Source organism: Hyla sarda, chromosome 2 (assembly GCF_029499605.1).
Source record: "Hyla sarda isolate aHylSar1 chromosome 2, aHylSar1.hap1, whole genome shotgun sequence".
NCBI classification, from domain to species: domain Eukaryota; kingdom Metazoa; phylum Chordata; class Amphibia; order Anura; family Hylidae; genus Hyla; species Hyla sarda.
The window spans coordinates 253535457-253560109 of record NC_079190.1 but is presented as its reverse complement, the minus strand read 5'-3'; the positions used below and the strand labels follow the sequence as shown (position 1 = coordinate 253560109).

At 39.9% G+C, this 24653-nt stretch overlaps 1 protein-coding gene across 1 annotated transcript in view; it reads right to left on the bottom strand.

Moving 5' to 3' along the window:
- The window catches only part of COL16A1 (collagen type XVI alpha 1 chain), a 220089-nt gene that overhangs the window by 33736 nt on the left and 161700 nt on the right, over positions 1 to 24653 (bottom strand). Inside the window, exons 37-49 of the mRNA XM_056556974.1 lie at positions 23871 to 23939; positions 16117 to 16170; positions 14850 to 14876; positions 14437 to 14478; positions 12908 to 12949; positions 11780 to 11833; positions 8037 to 8090; positions 7765 to 7803; positions 7485 to 7592; positions 3414 to 3440; positions 3256 to 3327; positions 3130 to 3174; positions 305 to 349 (exon numbers count right to left, since the gene is read on the bottom strand). Coding sequence (XP_056412949.1) covers positions 305 to 349; positions 3130 to 3174; positions 3256 to 3327; positions 3414 to 3440; positions 7485 to 7592; positions 7765 to 7803; positions 8037 to 8090; positions 11780 to 11833; positions 12908 to 12949; positions 14437 to 14478; positions 14850 to 14876; positions 16117 to 16170; positions 23871 to 23939 — 678 coding nt within the window. The remainder of the gene's footprint in view (positions 1 to 304; positions 350 to 3129; positions 3175 to 3255; positions 3328 to 3413; positions 3441 to 7484; positions 7593 to 7764; positions 7804 to 8036; positions 8091 to 11779; positions 11834 to 12907; positions 12950 to 14436; positions 14479 to 14849; positions 14877 to 16116; positions 16171 to 23870; positions 23940 to 24653) is intronic.

The following is a 24653-nucleotide window of genomic DNA, read 5'->3' as shown; positions in this document are numbered from 1 at the left end:
TTTAACTGCACTGTTTAACTACGTATACTTGGATATTTGAGTATAAATGGACAAAATGGTATGGAAACGTAAACATCTGAAAATACAGAAAATGTGGCAGTTTAAGGACACAAAGACGGTGAATTGTGAAACACAAGGGATGAAGATTGTCTCACAAGTAATAAGACTTTGGGCACATAAGAGATGAAATTTGCATTAGGTGTTGCACAAGAGGTAAGTTTATTGGCACAGCGCTGGTGAAGTTATGTGCATTGGGCATTTAGGATAAGCGAGTGAGCAGGTGGGAGCAGAGTTATATTCTTACAGGTAGTCCGGGGGAGCCAGGAGAGCCTGGAAAACCTGGGGGCCCCTGAGGGAAAAAATAGGGGTATCACAATCCACAAAGCCACAGTTATTGGAAGGAGGAGCAAGAGCACCCTGTATCCAAGAGAGTGAAACAACCTGACCCTCTGAATAAAGGAGCATCAACATTGTTATTAATACTGTTAGAGTTGTTAAATATTACACTTTGCCAAAGATAGACTGGATTCTTTCCAGAAGGAATCATATTAATAGCATTATTTTACAATTTTTACAATGTACTTTATGTGGTCCCTGGCTGTATATTCCAAACCAAGAAACTCTTGTTTTGAGATCCCTCATAAAATACTAATATTCTTGTATTTTAATTAGTCATTCTGTCTGCAAACAAATGGCAGACTGATCCAGTGTGATCTAGAGTCAATACTGGAAAGAGATACTTGACTCAATACAATATTTACACAATAAGCTCCTATACATGCTGTAGTAGATAGTCAAGAACAAGCTGAAACTTTATTGAGAGGCTTATTGGGCAAATATTGCATTTGGTTGTGTTTTCCTGGTTTGATGGCTTCTCTTAAGGTGGGAACGGCATAATGCTGTACGCCCACTGTGTGGATTAATCCATGCTCTTTTCCTGGTCTTCTATGAGGCAGAACAGCCGTCAAGAAGATGCTTTCGAGGAAACACGACACAATAAACATTCCCATACATCTCAACAACCATGTATTTGAAGTCATTCATTCACGGAGTCTAAAAAAAGGGTTCAGTTAATATATGATATTTCTCTTTGCTAAAACAGTAAGACTGATACAATGGTCCCTCGAGTTACAATATTAATGCACTTCTGGATAACTATTGTATGTTGAAAATGAAAAGTATTTTTAACTTTAGATCCTAACTAGAGATGAGAGAACCTTTCAAATGTTTGGTCTGGCAGGTTCCCTGAATTTTGTCAATACGTTTGCACCAACTAAGTTTGAGGCAAACCCAGACCTCAGCGAAAATGTTTAAACTTGTGTATAATACTAAGAACTCAAATCTCTGTAAAACACTGTAACATAATCTAGGAGCATATCCAGAGCTCATGTCCTGCAGGAACGCATGGGAACAGAGTTCCTGCACCTTTTCTACAGATGGAGCAATGTTCCCATTAGCTGGAGTCCTGAAGGACCAGCTCTTGAGTGAAAAATCTTGGATGAGTTCCCACACTTTTTTTTTATTCCAGGACTTGACCCCTGAGCATATGTACTATGTACTTTTAAACAGTTTTTAAGTTAATGTCAAAGTTATGGTAGCAAGTATGGCTATGGGTAAACAGATGGTACCTGTGGTAATTAACAGCTTGTTTAAAAACACACTGCACTTGCAGATTTGTTATGCTTTTTTAATTTAAAAAAAGGTCCAAAAATTATTCTTTTATTTTTGGCGGCAGTTGCCTGCCGGTGTTAACATGCACACAAAGGTATGGGAAGAAGCAATGGAATTTTCTTCTTGTCATTTTCCCTACCTATTTGTGTGCCACTGCAAAAAAAGCTGACACGGTTATTATGGAATTAGACAATGTGTTTTCAAAACTCAAGGAAAAAAAAAGTTTTTTCCTTTACAATCTCCCCACCTACTTGCGTGCTACTACAAAAAAAAGAAAAAAATGAGCACACTTGAATTTACACTTAAACAACTATGCACAAAAGTGACACAAAACTTTTGTGTTCACTGCTTTTTCCCTTGAGTGTACCACAAACGAAAAAACTGCCACTCTTAACAATGACTCCGATTTTGAACAAAGACAGCAAACTGTCTGCAATGTGTTTTCTGTGCTTTGGAATATTGTAGTAGTGGAGTGATCCTGTTCCTGTCTGGGCTGTACACACTGCACACACTGTCCCTCACACAGATCTTCTCCTTTTAGCTGTTCTCTCTAATACTCCAGATTCATGCACAGGCTTTAATGCCCCTAACGCTCCCCGTTACTGCCTCCTGATTGGCTGAGAGCTGTATGTAAGGCATTATCGGTTTTCCCTGAGGTCAGGTGATCCTTTCTATTTTTTGCAAGACAATTGGCTAACCTGAGATCATGTGACCATTCCTACTATCTGCAAGGTATTTTTTTGGTTACCCCCAAAGTGCTTCTCCTTCCTTTTCCCATTCTCACATGGCACCAATGCCATTTTACTGGGTTCAGCTGAAGCAAAATGGCCAAAGTTTGCTTTTGGGGCAGAACTAAACTTTGCCTACAGTTCTGCCCAGACTCGGGTATGCCAGATTCAGTTAGCTCATCTCTAACCATAACTTATTTTAATCACAAAATAATAATTTGTTCTAAAGCCTTCACAATGCCAACCCAAAATAGGAAAAAATTATAAAGCATTTCTTTACATATAAAAGAATGAAAGATCTGCAAAAATAATTTCCTATATGGGGTCAAGAGCTTCTTCAGGGTCTTGTACTGTACAAATGCTGTGTACAGTAAAAATAAAATTAAGCCATCTGTACATGGTGTTTAAAGATGTAGTTCATCCTGGTACAGGGAAACAACAGTACAGAACATGAAATACCACATTGTACTCTAGAGAGGCACTACTAAAGTCAGTAGGTGCATGCACTTCAGTAATACAGGTGTTTTACCAATGCAATGCTCATGCTGCTTGGCTGGATCTTCTAGTCAATCGCATGTGCTGCAGATGAGCAGTACAGAGAAATAATATGTTAAATGTAGTTTCAAGGGACAATGACAAAGGAAAGGCCATTGTATGCTGAACATACTGTAACCTAAAGCCATTGTAATGTTAGGGATCACTATAAGTTGTATTTTGATAAAATACTTACTGGTGGTCCTGGAGCACCAGGAAATCCTCTTGAACCTGGAGCTCCCTGATAAAAGACCAATCAAAGAATGAGACTTAGGGAAATTCTCTATATAGGGTCACCTACAGCATAGTCCAGGGTACTTACCTCTTCACCCTTTAGACCAGGTAATCCTGGAATACCTTGGTGGCCTTCACATCCAGAATCAGGTTCATCTCCCTAAAAAAAATAGAGATTTTTGTGAGGTCTTTGTGCAACATGCAGAATACGTTTCTTACGGTAAGTTTTTTACTTGGTAAACTTACCACTTCATCCTTCTTCTCCGTAAGACACTATAAAGTGGAAAAAAAAGGATTGTTAGAAAAGTTATTTTATAGAAAGGAAACATATTATTGTGTTAACTAAATTAGTTTACATCAACTGACACATAATACACAAAAGCTTATGATAGTTAGCATTGTCTTTAAACGGGATCTTCAATGCTTGGTTAGAAGATGGGCGTACAAACATTCATTTTTAGCTTCCACGGTAGCATTACTGAAGTTTCATTAGGAAACACAACACTGCAATATCACAAACAAGCATTAAAGTAAATAGGACAGAGAGAGGCAGTAAACAGAATGTACATTATTATTCAGTTATTCACAGAGTGCTTGGACAATGGAATTTTGTTACAACATTAATAAATGACTTTACAACTAATACAGAGAAGCAATCAGACATATGTTACATTTATTACATACATATATACGGAAGCTATAATACACTGACAAAGCTACAACTCCTTTTGAGGAGCCTTGTAACTTTGTTATACATAATGCAATATAGTAGGTGCTTCATAGGATACTGCTACCTTGAGTCATTTGTTTGCTTTGGATGCCCAGCAATTTGTTGCGTTACAGTTACGTTACATATTTTTGGGGGTTTTACCACTCGCTGTTCTATTTATTTATTTTTATTAAAAAAGATATGAAGTGCACTGCTCACTTTTTGTGGTACCCGTACTCTTTTTTTGTCCTGTAATCTAAGTAACAAAATGTAATTTTGCTGTGTTATACTGGCTAATGCCAATGTACTGTTTCTTTAGCACAGGGGTCTCCAACCCATAGTTTGTAAACCCCTGCTGTGTGGCTGGCAACTGTCTGCTTGCCTACAACAATTTCAGAGGTCTAGATGACATTGATCACTTATTTCTGTAATGGAGGTAAAGGCCTAGGCTCACATGAAAGGGGCATGTGTTGTATAACATTGCTATGGCTGCCATACTATATCCACGTTCACATGGATGGATTACCTGCGGAATTTCGGCTGCGTATTTCCTGTGGAAAATCCGCAACAGATTTTACTACCATTGACTTCAATGGACCAGAAGGAAAATCTGCAAATCTGCCTCTCTTGCGGATATTCTGCTGACCCATTGAAGTGAACGGTAGCAAAATCTGCTGCTGATTTTCCGCAACAAATACGCTGTAATCTGTACTTGTGAACGTACCCTTATTGTGCTTTAGATGTTTAGCTAGAAGGCTAGGCTTGACTGATATGTGATACATCATGACTCATTGTCTCTCCTATTTATGTAGCTTGTAATTGTCTCTCTGTCCTACATTTACCTCTCAAAATAAGGATTGGGGACTATTCCTCTAGAAACTGCAATTGTGAGTCTAATGTACAATACAGCCACTTGCATACCCATAACAGCACAAATTGCATTTAACCTACTAATAACCCCTGGCAAAAATGTACGTCATGGGCTATCTGTTCTTGTTTCATGATGTACATTTTCACTATAGAGGACTAATGGATGCAGTCCATCAGCAGCAGATGGAATGCCGTAAAAAATAAAAACCCATAAAACAAAACAAAATGTATAAATATTATGTACTTTACGGATAATTGATACATGGTGCCATTTCCAATGACAACTAATCCTGCAAAATTCCAATACCCTGCCAAAGACATTCAGACAGTGCCGGCCCCTACTGCTTTGTGCTTCCAGTTCTCTGTTCCACACATAGGAAATGCCCACTCAACCAATCACTAAGTGAAACAGTGACCCAGCTCAGCCAGTAATTGGTTGAGTTTGCATGCCCTATGTGTTGGGAAGGAGGGCAGGCATGGCACTGACTTAACCGCAGCAGTAGCAAGTAAATTCATAAATTCATATCCAGACAACCTCTTTAACCCCTTAAGGACCAAGTGTTTTTCAGTTTTTGCACTTTTGTTTTTTCCTCCTTACATTTTAAAAATCATAACCCTTTCAATTTTTCACCTAAAAATCCATATTTTTTTTGTGCCACTAATTCTACATTGTAATGACATCAGTCATTTTACCGAAAAATCTACGGCAAAATGGAAAAATAAATCATTGTGCGATAAAATTGAAGAGAAAACTTTTGGGGGCTTCTGTTTCTACACAGTAAATTTTTCGGTAAAAATGACACCTTATCTTTATTCTGTAGGTCCACACAATTAAAATGATACCCTACTTATATAGGTTTGATTTTGTCATACGTCTGGAAAAAAAATCATAACTACATGTATGAAAATTAATATGTTTAAAATCTTTTGACCCCTATAACTTTTTTATTTTTCCATAAATAGGGCGGTATGAGGGCTAATTTTTTGCGCCGTGATCTGAAGTTTTTATCTGTACCATTTATGTTTTGCTCGGACTTTGATTGCATTCATTTAATTTTATTAATTCATAAAAAGTTACCAAAAATATGCTATTTTGAACTTCAAAATTTTTTGCCGTGTACGCCATTGACCATGCAGTTTAATTAATGATATATTTTTACAGTCCGGACATTTACACACGTGGCGATACCACATATGTTTGTTTTTATTTTTTTATTTACACACTTTTTTTTAAATGGGAAAATGGGGGTGATTCTGATTTATTAGGGGCTTTAACATTGCATATACTGATTGCAGGCAATGTTCAATGCATTGCCATAGGAATGCATTAATCAGTGTTTTCTGAGCTTGATTGCTCAAGCCTGGATTTCAGGCTTGGAGCAATCAAACGCCGATCGGACAGAAGGTAAGGCACCTCCTGCTGTCCTTTCAGCTGTTCAGGATGCCACAATTTAACCGTGGCGGTCCCAAACAGCTCCGGGGAGCTAGCCGGTACGGATTTCTCCCGTTTTAGACGCTCCGATAAACTTTGATCGCAGCATCTAAAGGGTTAATACCAGAAATCAGCCCAATCAGCGATGTTTGGTATTAGCCGTGGGTCCCGGTTGCTGATAGGAACTGGGACCCTGAAGATACGAAGCACGTTCAGCTTCTGAGTGCGCTTCACAGATCGGGAGCCGGCCGCGAATGTAGATATACGTCTGTGCTCGTTAAGGGGTTAAGCATGCACTCCCTCCTGCTTCCTGATCTCAATACTTTGAATTGTCTGCTTGCATATTCTCCTTCTCTCCTACACTCTGGTGAGGATGGTAAATCTGTGATGTCTACTTTGGGATGCAGAGCATGCTGTGTGTAACATTTGATAGTTGCATCCGTTAGTACAAAGTGTTGAATGTAGCATGTAACCAAAGAGTAGTTATTGAGGTATTATAAATCTATTGAGGGTGTAGAGGTAGAAGTTGCATTCGGGCCCTGGTGCCTAAGGGGCCCCCAGGCACAGCTGCCCCATAAGAGGCTAGTATTATAACTGGCACATAGGGCTCTGTTACAGATTTTACATTGGAGCCCAGAAGCTACAAGTTATGCATCTGACCCACCAGGAGCACACAGTTTTGTAAAGTTCTATATACAAAAGATATTCGCAAAGCTGCTCCATGTTTTGTTTTGAATTAATTTGAGCAAAAAAAAAGAGGAAAATCTATTTTTTGCACAGAAATGTTTACTGTATTTAAATGACAAAGTTTAAATGCCCGCCATCATTGTTCAATACTTATGACATGTCCTATCAACATGTTCAAAGATTTGATTGGTGGGGATCTAAGTGTTCAGACCATAGATGATTAGGAGAGCGAGCTGGAAGAAGTTTGCGCTTGACACGTTCTCTCCCAGCTCTGTGTGACGTGATCAAGACCAACTCTCCATGTAAGTCTATGAGAGTGTCTCGATCACATGACACAGGCGCAGGGAGGGGTGGGGCAGGGGCAGGGAGAAAAACACGTGGCAGCGCAGACTTCTTTCAACTCGTTCTCCTGATCGGCAGAGGTCTGAACACTCAGACCCTTGCCGATCTAAATATTTGACGTCACTAAGACATGTAAAAAGTTTTGCATTAGAGGTACTCTTTGACACAATCCGAGTGCACCTCATACATTTTTTCACAATGTCATGCAACAAAGATAGCAAATCACACAAACTCATTCACATGACAAGGTTGGTCACCATGTACAACATCTGCATACCCTCTCACAGTCCTCTGCTCCAGGAATCCCAGGTTGGCCTTGGTCTCCTTTTTCTCCTTTCGTGGCGATGGGAGTGTTCTGCCCATTGGCACAGTCCCCACAAATACTCTGTATGAAGCAGGGGATATCAGATAAACTAGATCACCCCCATAAAGTGGCTGGTCCTTTGTTCCAAGGATTTCCCACTAGATACACAAACTTCAAAAACACGCCACTAAAATAAATTAAACCTTTGTTGTAGTCCCACATTTCTTTTTGTCTTTCCCTATGACATCCTCACCTTCAGGATATCAATGGTTCTTTCTGCAGCCAGGGCTTCCTGTGAAAGAAAAAGGGTCCGTTAGAGGTTTATGGGAGGTCTAAGACACATGGGACACACATAACTGCACAGTGACCCTGCAAAGCAAAATGGCACAGGAACACCAGAAAAGGGGAGGCAAGATGTGCACATGTCACAACTGCCCTACTTCTTCTGTGTGACAGGGGTTAGGGGTACATGTAAAGAGCGTGGCACTCACATACAGCAGAAGCACACCAGCGCTCTATACCTACCAGTTCTCCTGGCAATCCAGGTGGTCCTGGCCTACCATTGTGTCCAGGCATACCCTACAGTCAAGGAAGAAATCTGGGGCTAAAGCATGTGCCATATGTCTCCATCATCTGCCATGTGTGCCTCCCATACACCCATATAAGTACTAACTCCAAGAACAAAGTGCTAGCAAGACACACAAAGCAGAAATGAAGTAGTGCACTCTGTTGCCCCAATAAATTGTTGACAGGCGCTACACTTGCTCTCCCTGCAGTGTTCTAAAATACTTCTTGATAAAGTGTCTTTCTCTTATTTCTGTGCTTGAAAGCTGCTATTTGTGTTACAACAGCTAACTAAAACATGTCAAAGATAAAACCAAAATCTCACTCCAAAGGAAAATGATCATCCATGATGGTCTAATATTACTGTACAATAAGTACTGTGTTATAAAGTATTTAATTTGTACTATGAATATATCTGCATTTAATTTGTATGCTCTCCATGGGTTTTCTATGGTTTGCCATCACTCTCCAACACATAGATATAGAGATATATATAGACCAATTTGAGTGATCTTGGAAATTCAACTTTGGTTTCAATTTAGGGCTGCCAAAATACTGACAAACTCCAAACTTTACACGTTTCAAAGGCTATTCATATACACAGGTTTAAATGCATGCTAAAATGGCACCAGGAACACATCGGGGGTGTGGACATCCAACTAATAAAAGTAATACATAAAAATCAATATTAGTCAATGTAAAATTTGTCAATGTTTAAAAAATAAATAGATAATATAAACTCCATACATTCAGTAAAATTATAAAATAACCTAGTAAAATAACATCCGCTTAAAGGAGATATATCATGGGGAAAAACTTATCCCCTATCCAATGGATAGAGGATATTTTTTTAGTTCACAATCCCCTATACAGTGCCCTGGCTCTTCCCTAGAGCGGTGCGTCACAACCCCTGCATGTAGCTGTGGCGGACATGCCCCCTCCAGGACACGCCCCCTGGATATATCTCTATGGGAGATCCGTTCAGCTATCTTCGTCTCTCGCGTAGAAATATATGAAGGCGGGTTGAGCCGGGGCCATGTACAGGAGATCGCAGGGGGTCTCAGCGCTTGGACTTCTCCCCACGATCTAAAACTTATCCCCTATCCTGCGGATAGGGGATAAATTTTTCCCGATGATACCTTTCCTTTAAAGAGATTGCATATTCTGAATGTGTGATTGGTTACTTAAAAAGAGGTTTGGAGTTGGAATTGTGTTGGTTTGTAAACATCAATTGGGGGTGGAGTTTGTGAGCATTTTGGCAGCACCAAATTGGACAAATTTTGAAATTCCAAGAAACTAATGATGGATTCCACCAGGGTATTCCAGACTGGTCATTCCTTGGCCAGCCCCTGCTTGTCTCCTGCATTACACTACACTGCAGTGGGTGATACGCCTTTATCACACCAGGTGAGAGTCCAACCAGATTGGGACACCTCACCAAGCAGGTTATACCCTTACATCCCACAGGGTAACATGAGGCACCGACCTCCTATTTATCTCTTATCTACAATTTGAGTGATGACAATTTCTGTGCAGTGCTGCAGAATATATCTGGCACCATACAAATAAAGGAATTATTACAAGCACGTAGTATGAGATCTTAGATTGTAGACAAGTACAGTACATGATATTTTATGGATATTGTTTTCCTTAGGAGTAGAGTGGATTTGTAGGACTCACCCAACAAGTCCTACTTAAAGGCGTACTCCACTGGTAGACATTGTTTTTTAAATCAACTGGTACCAGAAAGTTAAACAGATTTGTAAAATACTTCTATTAAAAAAAAATCTTAATCCTTCCAATACTTATTAGCTGCTGTATACTATAGAGGAAGTTATTTTCTTTTAGAATTTTCTTTCTGTCTGACCACATTGCTCTCTGCTGACACCTCTGTCCATGTCAGGAACTGTCCAGAGCAGGATAGGTTTGCTATGGGGATTTGCTACTACTATGGACAGTTCCTAAAATGGACAGAGGTGTCAGCAGAGAGCACTGTGGTCAGATAGAAAGGACATTCAGAAAGAAAAGAACTTCCTGTGGAGCATGAAGTACTGGATTCAGATTTTTTAATAGAAGTGATTTACAAATCTGTTTAACTTTCTGGCACTAGTTGATTTAAAAAAATGTTTTCCAGTGGAGTACCTCTTTAAGGTCATCACTTGATGGTATAGAGAGGACAAGTAAATAAGTTTCATTGTAATCATGTAATGAATTGACACAGCTTCTGTGGCATGTACAGACTATTTATTAAATCTGTGATATTGTGAAAACTGTGATTCTTTTATGAAGGCAGATTCTCCTTACTGTAGGCCTATTATACCCAAAACCCTCTCAAAAACTAAAAATGTATGAGTGACTGCAGTTCACCCCAAAATCTTTCCATGTTATACTGAAACTGGTTCAGGTACATGAACGAAATTTGTGTTTTTTATCTGAGCCCTCACAGTGGTGGACATGTTAGGTTTATCTGCTTGCAACACAAAGTGGTCACTGGTAAATTTTATTCACTGACTGAAAAAAGGTTCATAAAGGTTGACAAAAATATATTTGACCAGGCAAAGCCATCTTTATGTGACATAGAGAAGCCTTGTAGCTAACCTACTAAATAAGGATTGCTTGGATTCCCTGTTCACACACCTTTACAGTTTCTTGATATGCCATCCCTTCCTGAGATATGTGGGTTTATGGTGTGTCTGACAACTTAGGGAATCAGTCAGATGGGAATGAACACCATTTTTTAAAATAGGAGTGAATATCAGATAATGGGCGGGATTATACAGTCAGGGGGTGTGTATGTTTTACATTGAGGGGTATGTATTAACATTAAGGTCACACCCATTTGACTGATTCCCTGAATAGTCAGACAAACTATAAACCCACATATCTAGGGAACGGGAGAGCGCATCAAGATATTGAATAAAGGTGTGTGATCAGGGCACTCTAAGCTATTGAATCATATTAAAATGTTTTCTTTCCTATTTTGGGGTTGGCCAAAGGTCCTTTTTTAGTTGACCCTGTCATGAATCTTATTTGGGTGTCTTCTCCCCACCCTGCTGGCCTATATACCCAAGTAGGGAGAGATCTAATAATCAAAGCTGGTGGGGCAGGAAAAAGCCGTCGGGGACCACCCCAATATTGTGATGCAGTGATGACAAATTATTTCTAAGGAAAGAAAAATCATTAGGGACCAGATCACTTACTGTCCCAGGTAAGTATAAGGACAGTTAAAGCAGTATAACAAACTCACAATAAAAACTATACTTCATATTTTCCTCCATGGGGGCAATTGAAAATTGAATTGAACTGCAGTCAAACAAACATTTTAAAGCTTTGAGTGGAATGAGACTTAACTTTAAGAACTTCAAATGTTAATTCTTTAAAATATATTTCCTTTATATACTGCAAATCACAGATTTCCTCTAGTTATATAACTGCTCAAGCTTATCCTATAATGTCTACCTTAATATAGGCACTGTCTTAAACTCACCTGCAGCTGAGCATGCAAAGTCATGCATCCTGATGATTTATCTTCTGTATTATACCTATTCAGGACCCCTTTGTGTTCAATATCAATTTCAATATGTCATGCTGGCTGGAAAAATTCTGCTAACAACAGTATTATCATGCAAGAAAATATCCACTACAGACTACAAAAAAAGACCCAGTGCTTTACCTCCCTTCCCTAAATTAAGAATACGGCTCACCTGGTGACCGGGTAGTCCAGGAGGACCGGGAGGTCCAGGTGGTCCAGGGGGTCCCTGAAACAAAGTGGATAATTGAGCAGCAACGGGTTAACCGGGAGATTTTTTGGATATGATTATATAAATGTAAAAATGTATGAGTAAATCAAAAGAGAAAAAGTACATGGGCCATGAGGTTGAAAGAACTGCCTGCAAAGCTCAAAAACAGGATTGTGTGGAGGCACAGATCTCAAGAAGGGTACAAAAAATCTGCTGCACTGAAACTTCCCAAGAGCACAGTGGCCTCCATAAATGGAAGATGATTGAAACAACCAAGACTCTTCCAAGAGCTGGCCACCCACAGCCAGCTTGGACTGTTAGTCCTACATGAAATATCGGTCAGTAAATGAAGATCAGCATTGTTGATGTGTGATTAATAATCTGTAAGGTATATAAATGCAGGTATATAAAGAAGGGTACAGTAGAAACTGTAGGGGAGGTTTTAGTGATAAATGTTGTAATATATGATATACATATATATATTTTTTAAATGTATCTTCCAACGTATTAGACAAATACCTGGGCACTGTGTTTGCGACCACAGAAAAAAAATCATTAGAATTATGTTTTTCTTGGATGTACTGTGAGTACTAAGACGAAAAGTAAAAATACCATACAGTACAAAGAGAAAGAAGTTAAAAGTAAACCTTTCCAGTTGCTGGCAATGTGCTCACCACTTACCTAAAGCAGGGACATGAACACTGCCAACCATAAGCACCAATCTGTAACAAAATCTGCACGTGTACTCACTCTAAATCATAAAAATGTTTGGAACTTTAAAAGGTTTATTTTAAGATGGGGCATTTAGACTCTTTCCAATGTATCAGAGGTCTTTCATGGTTGCTTAGAAGTGGTAAGACATTAAGTGATATACAAAAATGTTCATAAATTTGTCTTTTAATTCGTTTCTAATAAGTTTGTAAGTACTATTAATAGCTCTTTTTTTTAAATTTGGCTGCTATACTTGCATGAAAGCATACTGCTTTTATGAAAATCTTTTTTAATAAAAAAAGAACTAGCAACAAATAAGGAGGATATAAGAAGGCCATTCTTCAAACTAATATAGTTGAAAAACGACAACACAAAACCTACCTGAATTCCATACCGCCAGAAATCGCCATTCTCAGCATTACCCTGGGGAGCAAAAACATATTTGGTAAGGATAAAAGGTAACTAAGATAAAGCATACATAATAAGCTATGAAAAAAATAGTCCCTTTGCCCAAAGGATGGTTGTATGTTACTGTATGTTAGTGTAGAAACCTTTTTTCCTCTTGATGTGGGAGATGCTTGCTTTTTATAGATCTAGTCCTTAGTCTGTGCTGACCATTGATATATTTATACATACTTAATATGGTCCATTAGCAGTTTTTTTCCCTTAAACTAAATAACCCTAATTTAAATTATCTTTTTTGGGCTATTGTTGTCCACTCATTACATTTATTATTTTAGCTACCCACTTCAGAACTCAAGCTTTAACATGTCTACTAGAGTGGGAGACAGTGACAAAAATGGTGGTCAGGGATCGTTCCATTTACACAAGGTACTTGTCATATGTAGATCAGGAAGTACACATCCCATCCAGGCAAAGCTTGGCGATATATGGGAAATCCAGGAGAGACTTAAATATCTGGCAAGATTTAGCTTGCTGCAGACTTTTTTAGTTAATCCTTTTATCAGGCATGAATTTTTATGGAATGAAAGACAAGTTAAGCAGTAGAGCATTTTGTTCAACTTCCTGGACCATGGCAGTTTTTTAGACAAGCCCAGATCAGCAAAGGTGCTGAGGCAGCTGGTTACTAGGTGTTAAAACTACCTGGAAGTGAGGCCTGTTATTCAGACTGAGAGGATTCTAACACTTAGATGGGGCTACTCCAGAAGGCTTTATAACAAGTGCCAGTGGTGTGAGGTAACATTTGTTTTGTCGGCTGGTAGTAAGCCACTTAAATAATGAGGGCCAGTTAAAACAGATGTATTATGCCAATTTGAATATGGCTGCATTTTATTGTAAGGTAATAAACTGTTGGAGAATCATTTGACTTGTGTCTCGGTCTCAGACTGCTGTTTACTGCCGTTTGCCCATCTCTTCCAAGCTAAAGTAGTAAAACTATGTTCTCTGCATTGATGCCCCTTTTAAAGCACCCCTTGTTGTTATATGCCATAGGAACAATTGCCTGACACTGTTTGCTACAGTTAAAGAGGATCTGTAGTCTCTTTGTAAAATTTGAGATACTGGCATCTATAGACAGGTGGGGGGCCTTGCTGATCACATAGCTGTGTATAGTATAGGTATTGCCCCCTCCATTCCAGATATATAGGACTTGTTAGCCCACCCTACTGTCTAGCTACTCAGTCAAATGGGCTGGGATATCATTATACAGTGTGCTGCGTATGTGTGCAGTAGAACAGGGGCTTGCATACTTAATAACTGGGTCGTGTATTCAGCCATGGCCAGCATACTAAAAGTTCTTTTTCACACCACTTATACCCAGTGTTTTCCAATATAGTAAGTTATCCTAGCATGGGTTTTCCCATTGCATGTGCATAATCTTATCTTTATTATTTTAATGATAAACCTTATTGATTTGTATATTGGAATATTTTGAGTGATGAAATACTTACCATCCATGGTCCAGGAGGACAGGCACATACTCCTGCTTCTCCCTAAAAATAGAAAAACATCCAGCTATGAAAATCAAATATGTACTACAGGTGATGTTTATCTATTTCTACGTTAAAGTAGTTCTCCACTTTGGACAATCTCTGCTTGCTGAGGAAAAAAAAAATGCCCCGTGCTGGAACTTTTTCCTGACAGGACCCATCTTTACTAGTTTACAACATGCTCAGGATACATCAATAACCAGTTAAAATAGGATCTGGCATAACTGACATGGTTCCGTTATAAGTGGAAACCTTTGACTTTGATAGGGTCTTTCAGAGTTCTAGTATTTTTGATAACTAATATTCTGGGCAGCTTGATAGGACCCCACTTAACGCTATTAATATTTTGAGCAAAGCCTTATTTATACACTTACTTTTTCACCTCTGTCTCCCTTGTCGCCCTAAAAAAAAAAAAAAAAAAAAATAGTTATTAGGAAAGATATTTTATCTGGTGAACTAATGAAAAAAAAAACATTTAACGTTCAGGATACTATACCTCCAAGTTAAAACTACCTTTATTTCTAAATCAAGTTGGTTCTGTTGATACCATGAACCTTTAAATGTTGAAGCTACTTTACATAGTAGCTAGACAAGGTTTCATGAAAAGAAGACGACCCATAGGATTGAGAAGAACACTTCACTGTCTTGTAAAGTTTTGGGATATTTCTAAGATATTGCATCACTGTAATGACTGGTTCTGTCCACACTCCTAAGGTTAATTCTGCATAGCTCTGTTGTTTATGTTGGTTACTGGGACAACACTCTGAGCTGCTTGGGTGTTGTTGGAATTTCTTCCCAGCCTAGCTGTACTCTGGTTTCTTCTTTCAATCAGGATTACCCTTTCACCTACACTCTCTTATATAAGGAATCCCCTTTCACTTGTGCTTTGCTTGTGAAAGTTACCTGTTGACTGAAGCTAGCACACCCTATATTTCTATTTTCTATTTTTGGTTCTGGACTTCTCTTCTGGTATTTGCATTGTTACTTTGCTATCTCCTGTTACCGACCTTGGCTAGACTGACTACGATTTGACCGTGTGTTTGTCTTCTCTGTTACTTTGTGTGCCTCCAGCTGTTCCGACTCCTACTGTTTTGTAGTTTGTTATTTTGACAACGCTGCCCCAGCACTTAGTAGGGAGGGGTTGTCATCATGGTTGTCGATCCATCACTTAGGGAAGATAGGCAATAGGTAGGGACAGTGGCTGTGGGTGAGTTAGGGCTTCATTGTTCCCGGTCCATATGTGACAATCACTTTTAATCAGTGGGTTCTGACCTCTGACAATTAAAGGGCTACAACACTTGTTTAGAGTTGCTTTGCTACCCAGTTGTGCTCCTAGTCACTTGGCTGAACAAGGAACTACAGCTGAGCCAATGCATTTGAATGGGTCTATAGTGCCGATTGTTACACCGTGAGTGGTTAATGCACCACTTTGCATTAAAAAACAATTAACTAATTCAGTGGTACACCAATGATGCAGCCCTTTCATATCATAGTGATGGGAATACCCATTTTAGGAAGCCTATTTACCATAAAGGCTTAAAAAGTTATCATCTGCATGTATGGCAGGTCAATCTTTATGCCTACCATTACATGTCAAAAATTTCACAGCATACATTTTTGGAAAATATATATATAACTTACTGATCTACTATTCATTCCTGGGAGCCCTGGTTTGCCTGGTAATCCATCCTGTCCCTGTTAGAGCAAAATACATATTTAGCCAACAAATTCATACTAGTGCTAACTACTATTTGTTAAATATCCATGTGTTTATGTGATTATTCTAGATGGATCAATTTAAAAATGAAACACCACAAGGAAACAAGAAGTTATATCAGGAAAGATAAAATGTTACACAGCACAAACTTAGATTTAAAAAAGACTTATGTCAGTGAAGTTCAAGCTCCTTTTATGTCAAATTGGCAAAATTCAATGCTAAATTATTTATACCCCCTAACCCTCCATGTCATGCGTTATCTCTTTCCCCCGTCAGTGATATTTGGCACGTTTGTAACTCTTTGCCTTCTAAGAGCCATAATTCTTTTATTTTTCTACACAGGAGAGCTTGTTTTTTTTTTGTGGGACCAATTGTACTTTTTACAGATACCCTTCATTTTGCCACAAAATGGTCTGGGAAACAGTAACAATTACAGTATATGTGGGCTGAAATTGAAAAAACCCTGCAGTTTTGAATATTTTGATGGATTTTTTATCTACAACGTTTACTTTGCAGTAAAACTGACGTTGTCTTTATTTTGCAGGTCAGTACAACATTACATATCAGTTTTTAATGTTTTACCGCTTTATCATTTTTTAAACAGAAACAAAATGCTTTTGAATCACCATATTCTGACCTCTATAACTTTATTATTATTTTGTCAACAGAAGATGGCTAGTTTGTGATTTGTATTTTTGATCAGTACAATTTTGGGGTCGATGGGCCTTTTATTTGTGTTTTACATTTTATCTCTGAGAAGTAATATCCGCAAAAATGAGTATTTCTTACACTGTGTAGGATCAATATATATATATATATATATATATTTTTGCCACATGGTGATATCAATTATGTTTTTTTCTTCTGGAGTTTAGACTCTTTTATGTGAAAAATGCTAAAAGGGAATAACATTTTTATTACCGTATATACTCGAGTATAAGCCGACCCGAGTATAAGCCGAGACCCCCTAATTTCAACCCAGAATCACAGGAAAAGTTATTGACTCGAGTATAAGCCTAGGGTGGGAAATACATCATCCCCCCCTGTCATCATCCAGACCTGTCATTAACATCCTCATCATCACCGCCTGTCATCATCCAGACCCTCATCATTATTACCTGTCATCATCCCCTTGTCATCATCCCACACATCCCCCCTTCATCATCCCCTTGTCATCATCCCCACCACCCTTCATCATCCCCTTGTCATCATCCCCACCCCCTTCATCATCCCCTTGTAATCATCCCACACCCCCCCCTTCATCATCCCCTTGTCATCATCCCCACCCCCCTTCATCATCCTCTCGTCATCATCCCACACCCCCCCCCTTCATTATCCTCTTCTCATCATCCGCCCTCAGTGGTCTTCAACCTGCGGACCTCCAGAGGTTTCAAAACTACAACTCCCGATGGCTGCCCGGGCTTGCTGGGAGTTGTAGTTTTGAAACCTCCGGAGGTCCGCAGGTTGAAGACCACTGCGGCCTTCGACATCATCCAGCCCCCTCTCACCCCCCTTTAGTTCTGTACAGTACTCACCTCCGCTCGGCGCTGGTCCGGTGCTGCAGGGCTGTCCGGAGAGGAGGTGGTCCGGTGGGATAGTGGTTCCGGGCTGCTATCTTCACCGGGGGCGCCTCTTCTCCGCGCTTCCGGCCCGGAATAGAGGCGTTGCCTTGACAATGATGCAGAAGTACGTTGGCAATGAACGTACCTCTGCGTCGTTGTCAAGGCAACGTGACTATTCTGGGGCCGGGCCCGAAGCGCTTAGAAGAGGCCTCCCCGGTGAAGATAGCAGCCCGGAACCACTATCCCACCGGACCACCTCCTCTCCGGACAGTCCTGCAGCACCGGACCAGCGACGAGCGAAAAATCGTGCTGAAAAACTCGGCTTATACTCGAGTTTATACGGTATAGGGAGATTTAAATAAAAAAATGTTTACCAATGTTTTAGACTATTGGTGACAACCTATGTTCAGCACTGCGGAATATATGCTGGTGCTACAAACACTGCAGCAGGCTTTAAGGTATTTTATTTTTAGCAGATTACAGAAAAGTGATTTTGTATTCACTGTAAGAATTTCATTTAGTTGGATGACTCCAAATAATGGAAATGGCAAAAACAATAAAATTCATGTAACGCAGTTGTAAATTCTCAATTTTCTGTAAGACTTCTTACATGGATTTACTCTGAATGACTGGATCATTCATTTCTCAATACAGTATCATATTTCTATCAAGTGGCTGTAAGAAGTCGTACGGTAATAACTGGATTGTTTGTGCATCCCATTTTTATTCTACAGAGAGACAAGCTTCTTGCTAGAAACATTGAAACTATAGCTATTGGAATTATAATGGCAGTACTACTAATATGCAGAATGCAAAAGACATCATTCATATTGCCATAGTACAATGTGTGGTGTTGGGATATAAATCGATTTTGTAAGCAAGCAGAAGGAAACGTACTAGAGAGTAAGCATATCTCACCCAAATTCTTAAGCCATATGCCTGGATTTCTAGGCCTGGTGGGCTGTCTATTTTCTCTTCACCCAGTACAGGTTTTATGTAGGGTCTCCTTAAAGGTAACCTTGAGGCTATGTTCACACGGCAGAATTTCAGCACGGAATTCTGCATGAAAATTCTGCAGTAAATTCGGCATAAATTAATTGCTCATTCACTTCAAAGGAATTCCTGCAGTGGAAATTCTGCAGCAGAACTTCTGCTGTGTGAATGGGAAAGCAGAATCCCATTAAAGTGTATTGGCTATAAAATCATGCAGAATTTCCATGCAGAAATTCTGGCATGTGAACATAGCCTTAGGCCGCATTCACACAATCTTAGGCCGCCTATCTGCATGAATTCTGCATCTGCATTGATTTTCTGCAGAATTCCATCGTTTTTAACATTTGCGGAATCAGTGCGGAATTTGTGCGGAAATTTCCGCATGAATTCCCCATGATTCCGCAACTCAGTAAAACATAGACTTAATTTCATAGAACTGTTAAAGTTTGTGCGGATTCCGCGCAGAATCTGCATGCATTCTGCACGTATTTGGCAGAAATCAAGCCCCATTGACTTCAATAGGATTCTGCAGCCGAAGTCAGGAAAAATCGAAGACCAGACTTAAATGTTTCTGTACCAGAGGATGCAGGATTTCCGCAGCAGAATGCCTGCGAATATCCTTGCAGAATCCCATTAAAGTTAATGGGCAATAAAGGAATTCTGTGCAAAAAAATTCATTTAGAATTACATGCAGAATTTCGGTCGTGTGTACATGGCCTTAAACAGATTTTGCCCTACATAACACGTGATAACTCTTAAATCCAGGTAGACAAAAAAAATATTATGATGCAGATGCTATTTGTCACATACTAAGAGACTAAAATCCATCTAGAAATCTAAAACCCATAACATGTAATATTCTATTTTTCAGGAAAGGCATCCAGTCCTCTTTTGTGCATCACAACATTGGCCCTCATTTACTATTGCAAACCCAACATGTTTTTTTCAGGTTGTGCGCCAGATTCTGGCACATTGCACCAGAAATTCTGTTTGCGCCAGAATTTGTGCCAGAATTGTAAAAAAAAACCTGACTAACTCTCCATTTTACTAAGAAAACCTGGGGAAAGGGGCGTGTCCACGGGGAAAGGGGGCGTGGTCACAGAAAGGGCGTGTTCACGACATTTTCACAAAAACCCAACATATTTAGTAAGGTTTCCACAGAAAATGTGGTGGATTTCAGCTACAGGTCAGAGCATGTGTAAAAAAAGCAAAATGTAGGGAAAGTGGAAAATGTAGGGAATCCTTAGTAAATACAGTGAAAAATAAATTGTAGGGAATTAACCCCTTAAGGACCCAGCCCATTTTCACCTTAAGGACCCGGCCATTTTATGCACATCTAACCACTGTCACTTTAAGCATTAATAACTCTGGGATGCTTTTACTTTTCATTCTGATTCTGAGATAGTTTTTTCGTGACATATTCTACTTTATGTTAGTGGTAACATTTTGTCGATACTTGCATCATTTCTAGGTAAAATAAAATAAAATTGGATGAAAAATTTGAAAATTTTGCATTTTTTTTTTACTTTGAAACTCTCTGCTTATGGACATCCAAAATAAATTATATATTGATTCACATATACAATATGTTTGCATCTTAAAGCTGACATGTTTTTACTTTTGGAAGACATCAGAGGGCATAAAGCTGACATGTTTTTACTTTTGGAAGACATCAGAGGGCTTCAAAGTTCAGCAGCAATTTTCCAATTTTTCACCAGATTTTCAAAATCTGAATTTTTTAGGGACCAGTTCAGTTTTGAAGTGTATTATAGGGGCCTTTATATTAGAAATACCCAATAAATGACCCCATTATAAAAACTGCACCCCTCAAAGTATTCAAAATGACATTCAGAAAGTGTGTTAACCCTTTAGGTGTTTCACAGAAATAGTAGCAAAATGAAGGAGAAAATTCTAAATCTTCGCATGTTTTTGTAGACCCAGTTTTTGATTTTTTACAAGGGGTAAAAGGAGAAAATTTGTAACCCCATCTCTTCTGAGTATGGAAATACCCCATTTGTGGATGTCAAGTGCACTGCGGGCGCACTACAATGCTCAGAAGAGAAAGAGTCATATTTGGTTTTTGGAAAGCACATTTTGCTGAAATGGTTTTTGAGGGGCTTGTCACATGTAGGAAGCCCCTATGGTGCCAGAACAGCAAGAAAAAAAAACACATGGCATACTGTTTTGGAAACTACACCCCTCAAGGAACGTAACAAGGGGTACAGTGAGCCTTAACAACCCACAGGTGTTTGATGTCTTTTCGTTAAAGTTGGATGTGTAAATGAAGATATTTTTACAAGGGGTAATAGGAGAAAATACCCCCCAAAATTTGTAACCCCATTTCTTCTGAGTATGGAAGTACACCATGTGTGGATGTCAAGTGCTCTGCTGGCGCACTACAATGCTCAGAAGGGAAGGAGCGCCATTGGTCTTTTGGAGAGAGAATTTGGTTGGAATAGAAGTCGGGGGCCTTGTGCATTTAAAGCCCCTCCTGGTTCCATAACAGTGGACCCCCCACATGGGACCCCATTTTGGAAACTACACCCCTCACAGAATTGAATAAGGGGTGCAGTGAGCATTTACACCCCACTGGCGTTTGACAGGTCTTTGGAACAGTGAGCTGAGCAAATGAAAAATTATATTTGTCTGACACCTGTGGGGCATAAATGCTCACTGTACCCCTTATAACATTCCGTGAGGTGTGTAGTTTCCAAAATGGGGTCACATGTGGGGGGTCCATTTTTCTGGAACCATGGGGGGCTTTAAATGCACAAGGCCCCTGACTTCTATTCCAACCAAATTCTCTTTCCAACCAAATTTAAAAATTTTTTTTTTCCTTTTTCCCATCCAACTTAAAAAAAAAATTCATCAAACACCTGTGGGGGTGTTAAGGCTCACTATACTTCTTGTCACGTTCCGTGAGGGGTTTAGTTTCCAAAATGGGGGTTAGATGTGGGTATTAATTTTTTTGGCGTTTATGTAAAATCAGCCACCCCTGTGCAAATCACCGATTTAAGCCTCAAATGTACATAGTGCGCTCTCACTCCTGAGCCTTGTTGTGCACAAATTGCATTACAAATTTTGGGGGTCTTTTTTTCCTTTTACCTCTTGCGAAAATAAAAAGTATGGGGCAACACCAGCATGTTGGTGTAAAATTTTTATTTTTTTACACTAACAGGCTGTTGTAGATCCAACTTTTCCTTTTCATAAGGGGTAAAAGGAGAAAAAGCCCCCCAAAATTTGTAACACAATTTCTCCATTCACACTGGCGGGTGTTACAGTGAGTTTCCTGCTAGGAGATTGCGCTGCGGCTGAAAATTTGCCACAGCTCAAACTTGAAGCAGGAAACTCACTGTAAGCCTGCCTGTGTGAATGTACCCTGTACATTCAAATGGGGGACAAACCTTCAGCTGTTGCAAAAGTACAACTCCCAGCATGTACTGACAGACCATGCATGCTGGGAGTTGTACTTTCCTGCAGTTAAGTTCTGTTATCTAACTCAGTATTTTCCAACCAGTGTGCCTCCAGCTGTTGCAAAACTACAACTCCCAGCATGTACTGATTGCCGAAGGGCATGCTGAGAGATGTAGTTATGCAACAGCTGGAGGTACGCAACTACAAATCCCAGCATGGCAAGAATGCTGTTTGCTGTTCGTGCATGCTGGGAGTTGTAGTTTTGCAGGATTTAGAGGGCCATGGTTTAGAAACCACCCCACATTGATCTCCAAACTGTGGCCCTCTAGATGTTGCAAAACTACAAATCCAAGCATGCACAGACAGCAAGCTGCTGTGTGGGCATGCTGTGAGTTGTAGTTTTGCAAGATCTAGAGGGCCACAGTTTAGAGACCACTGCACAGTGATCTCCAAACTGTAGCCCTCCGGCTGTTGCAAAACTACAAATCCCAGCATGTCCAAACAGCAAACAGCTGTCTGGGCATGCTGAGAGTTGTAGTTTTGCAAGATCTGGAGGGTTACAGTTTAGAGACCCCTGTATAGTGGTCCCCAAACTGTAGCCCTCCAGATGTTGCTAGGCAACTCATTGGCTTTCATAGTCTGCAGCACGTTGCACGTCATCGCTGCCTGCCGATCGTCTCCTCCGCCGCAGCCAATGGTAAGTGGACCTCCGGCGCCGGTCACAGGACAGTTCCCCCGTTCTGCCCGCACTACTGTGGGTGGGCAGAACGGGAGAACCGAACTTTAACCCCCCTGCCCCTGATCTCCTATTGGTCGGTCGCTTCTGTATGACCAATAGCAGGGATAGGAGGGGTTTTACCCCTGCCACCTCACTCCTATCCCTTCACGAGGATCGTGGGTTTCTTGGACACTCCCGATCCCCCTTATTTTCCGGGTCACTGGAGACTCGTATGACCCGGAATCACCGCAGATGGCCAGTCTGTATTGACCGGCGATTTGCGGCGATCGCCGACATGGGGGTCTCAGAACCCCCCTTGGCATTTGCATGGGATGCCTGCGGATAGATATCAGCAGTCATCCCCGTCTGGTCCCTGCTCGGCGCGTGGTGGGGAGGGAAATTCCCACAATCGTACAGATACGCCCTGGGTCCTTAAGCACCAGGGAGCCAGGGTGTACCCATATGCCCTGGGTCCTTAAGGGGTTAAAACCCACAAATAAACCTACACTTCAATGTAAACTAAATGACTATACACAGATTTAAATCCTGCGCAGGATACTGTACGTGTAAATAGATCAATTTTCATGACTTTTAATTATCACCAATGTATGATCATTGGGTGTATAACCACAGGGAGCCCAATGATTAGCAGAACGAAGACGCCCCTTCACGTCTTACCCTGGGAGAATGCTCTGCAAGGGTACAATCACACAGCAGTATATATATAATCCACTGCAGTTTCCCACCGTGGAATTCCACTAGCGAAATTTCCGATGTGGATAATAAGTGAATTATATTTCTACCCAGTGATTTCAATGAGTCTGCAGCAGAGTTGCTAAAACCCCACAGTGGATTATGTACATGTGAACATACCCGAAAAGGGTGTGGTTTGGCTGCCTTTGCAGCTCAAGAAAGCCCATAAATTCCTATAAATATCTGTTATTAAAGCAAAGGTTTACATTACATTATAGTTAAAATCCACTGTACTTACCGGGGGTCCCATGACTCCCATGCCAGGCATTCCAGGAGCGCCTGTTCCTCCTTTCTGTCCTGCGCTTCCCTACAAAAGGTAATTTCCATTAATTTCATTCCCTGCAATATGTTTTGTTTCTTTTGTTATGGTATTATTAGATACTGGCCCACATTTATCAATCTAACTGAATTTATCAATCTAACTAACCAAAATGATCTGGTTTTACCCATAACAACCAATGACAGTTCAGCTTTCGTATCTTATTGAGCTCTGGTAAAGTGAAAGCTGAGCTGTAATTGGTAGTTATGGGGAAAAACAGACAGTTTTGGTTTTATTCAGACTGTGTTAAGTGTAAATCTTTTTTGCTTATTACACATTGGTGTAAAGGGAGATGATTTAGCATTAGGCTTGGTGAGTTCACACCTGTATTCTGATGCATTACACAACAACAAAAATTCAGTTCAAGCTGTAACGATTCATTTCATGATGGACACAGACAGTACCAGAAGTACACTTTGGACGTATAGTGTTGTCTATCAGGTATGATTTTAGTGTCCAACAGTTCTGCATGCTGTACTATTTTGTTCTGTCAAACTTGACAGAATTTGGAATAGAGACTCCAAAAAAGCTTCTCATGCAGATGTGAACAGAGCCTGTTACTAAAAATTATTAGAACTTAAAGTTGCAGGGTGTTTAATTTGTTTTTTTAGCCTTGTAACGTCAAACCATGAAAGTCCAATAAATCTACAAAGAGTTATAATAGACAAACTCTAATCTATTTCCTGTCAAACATCAAATAGA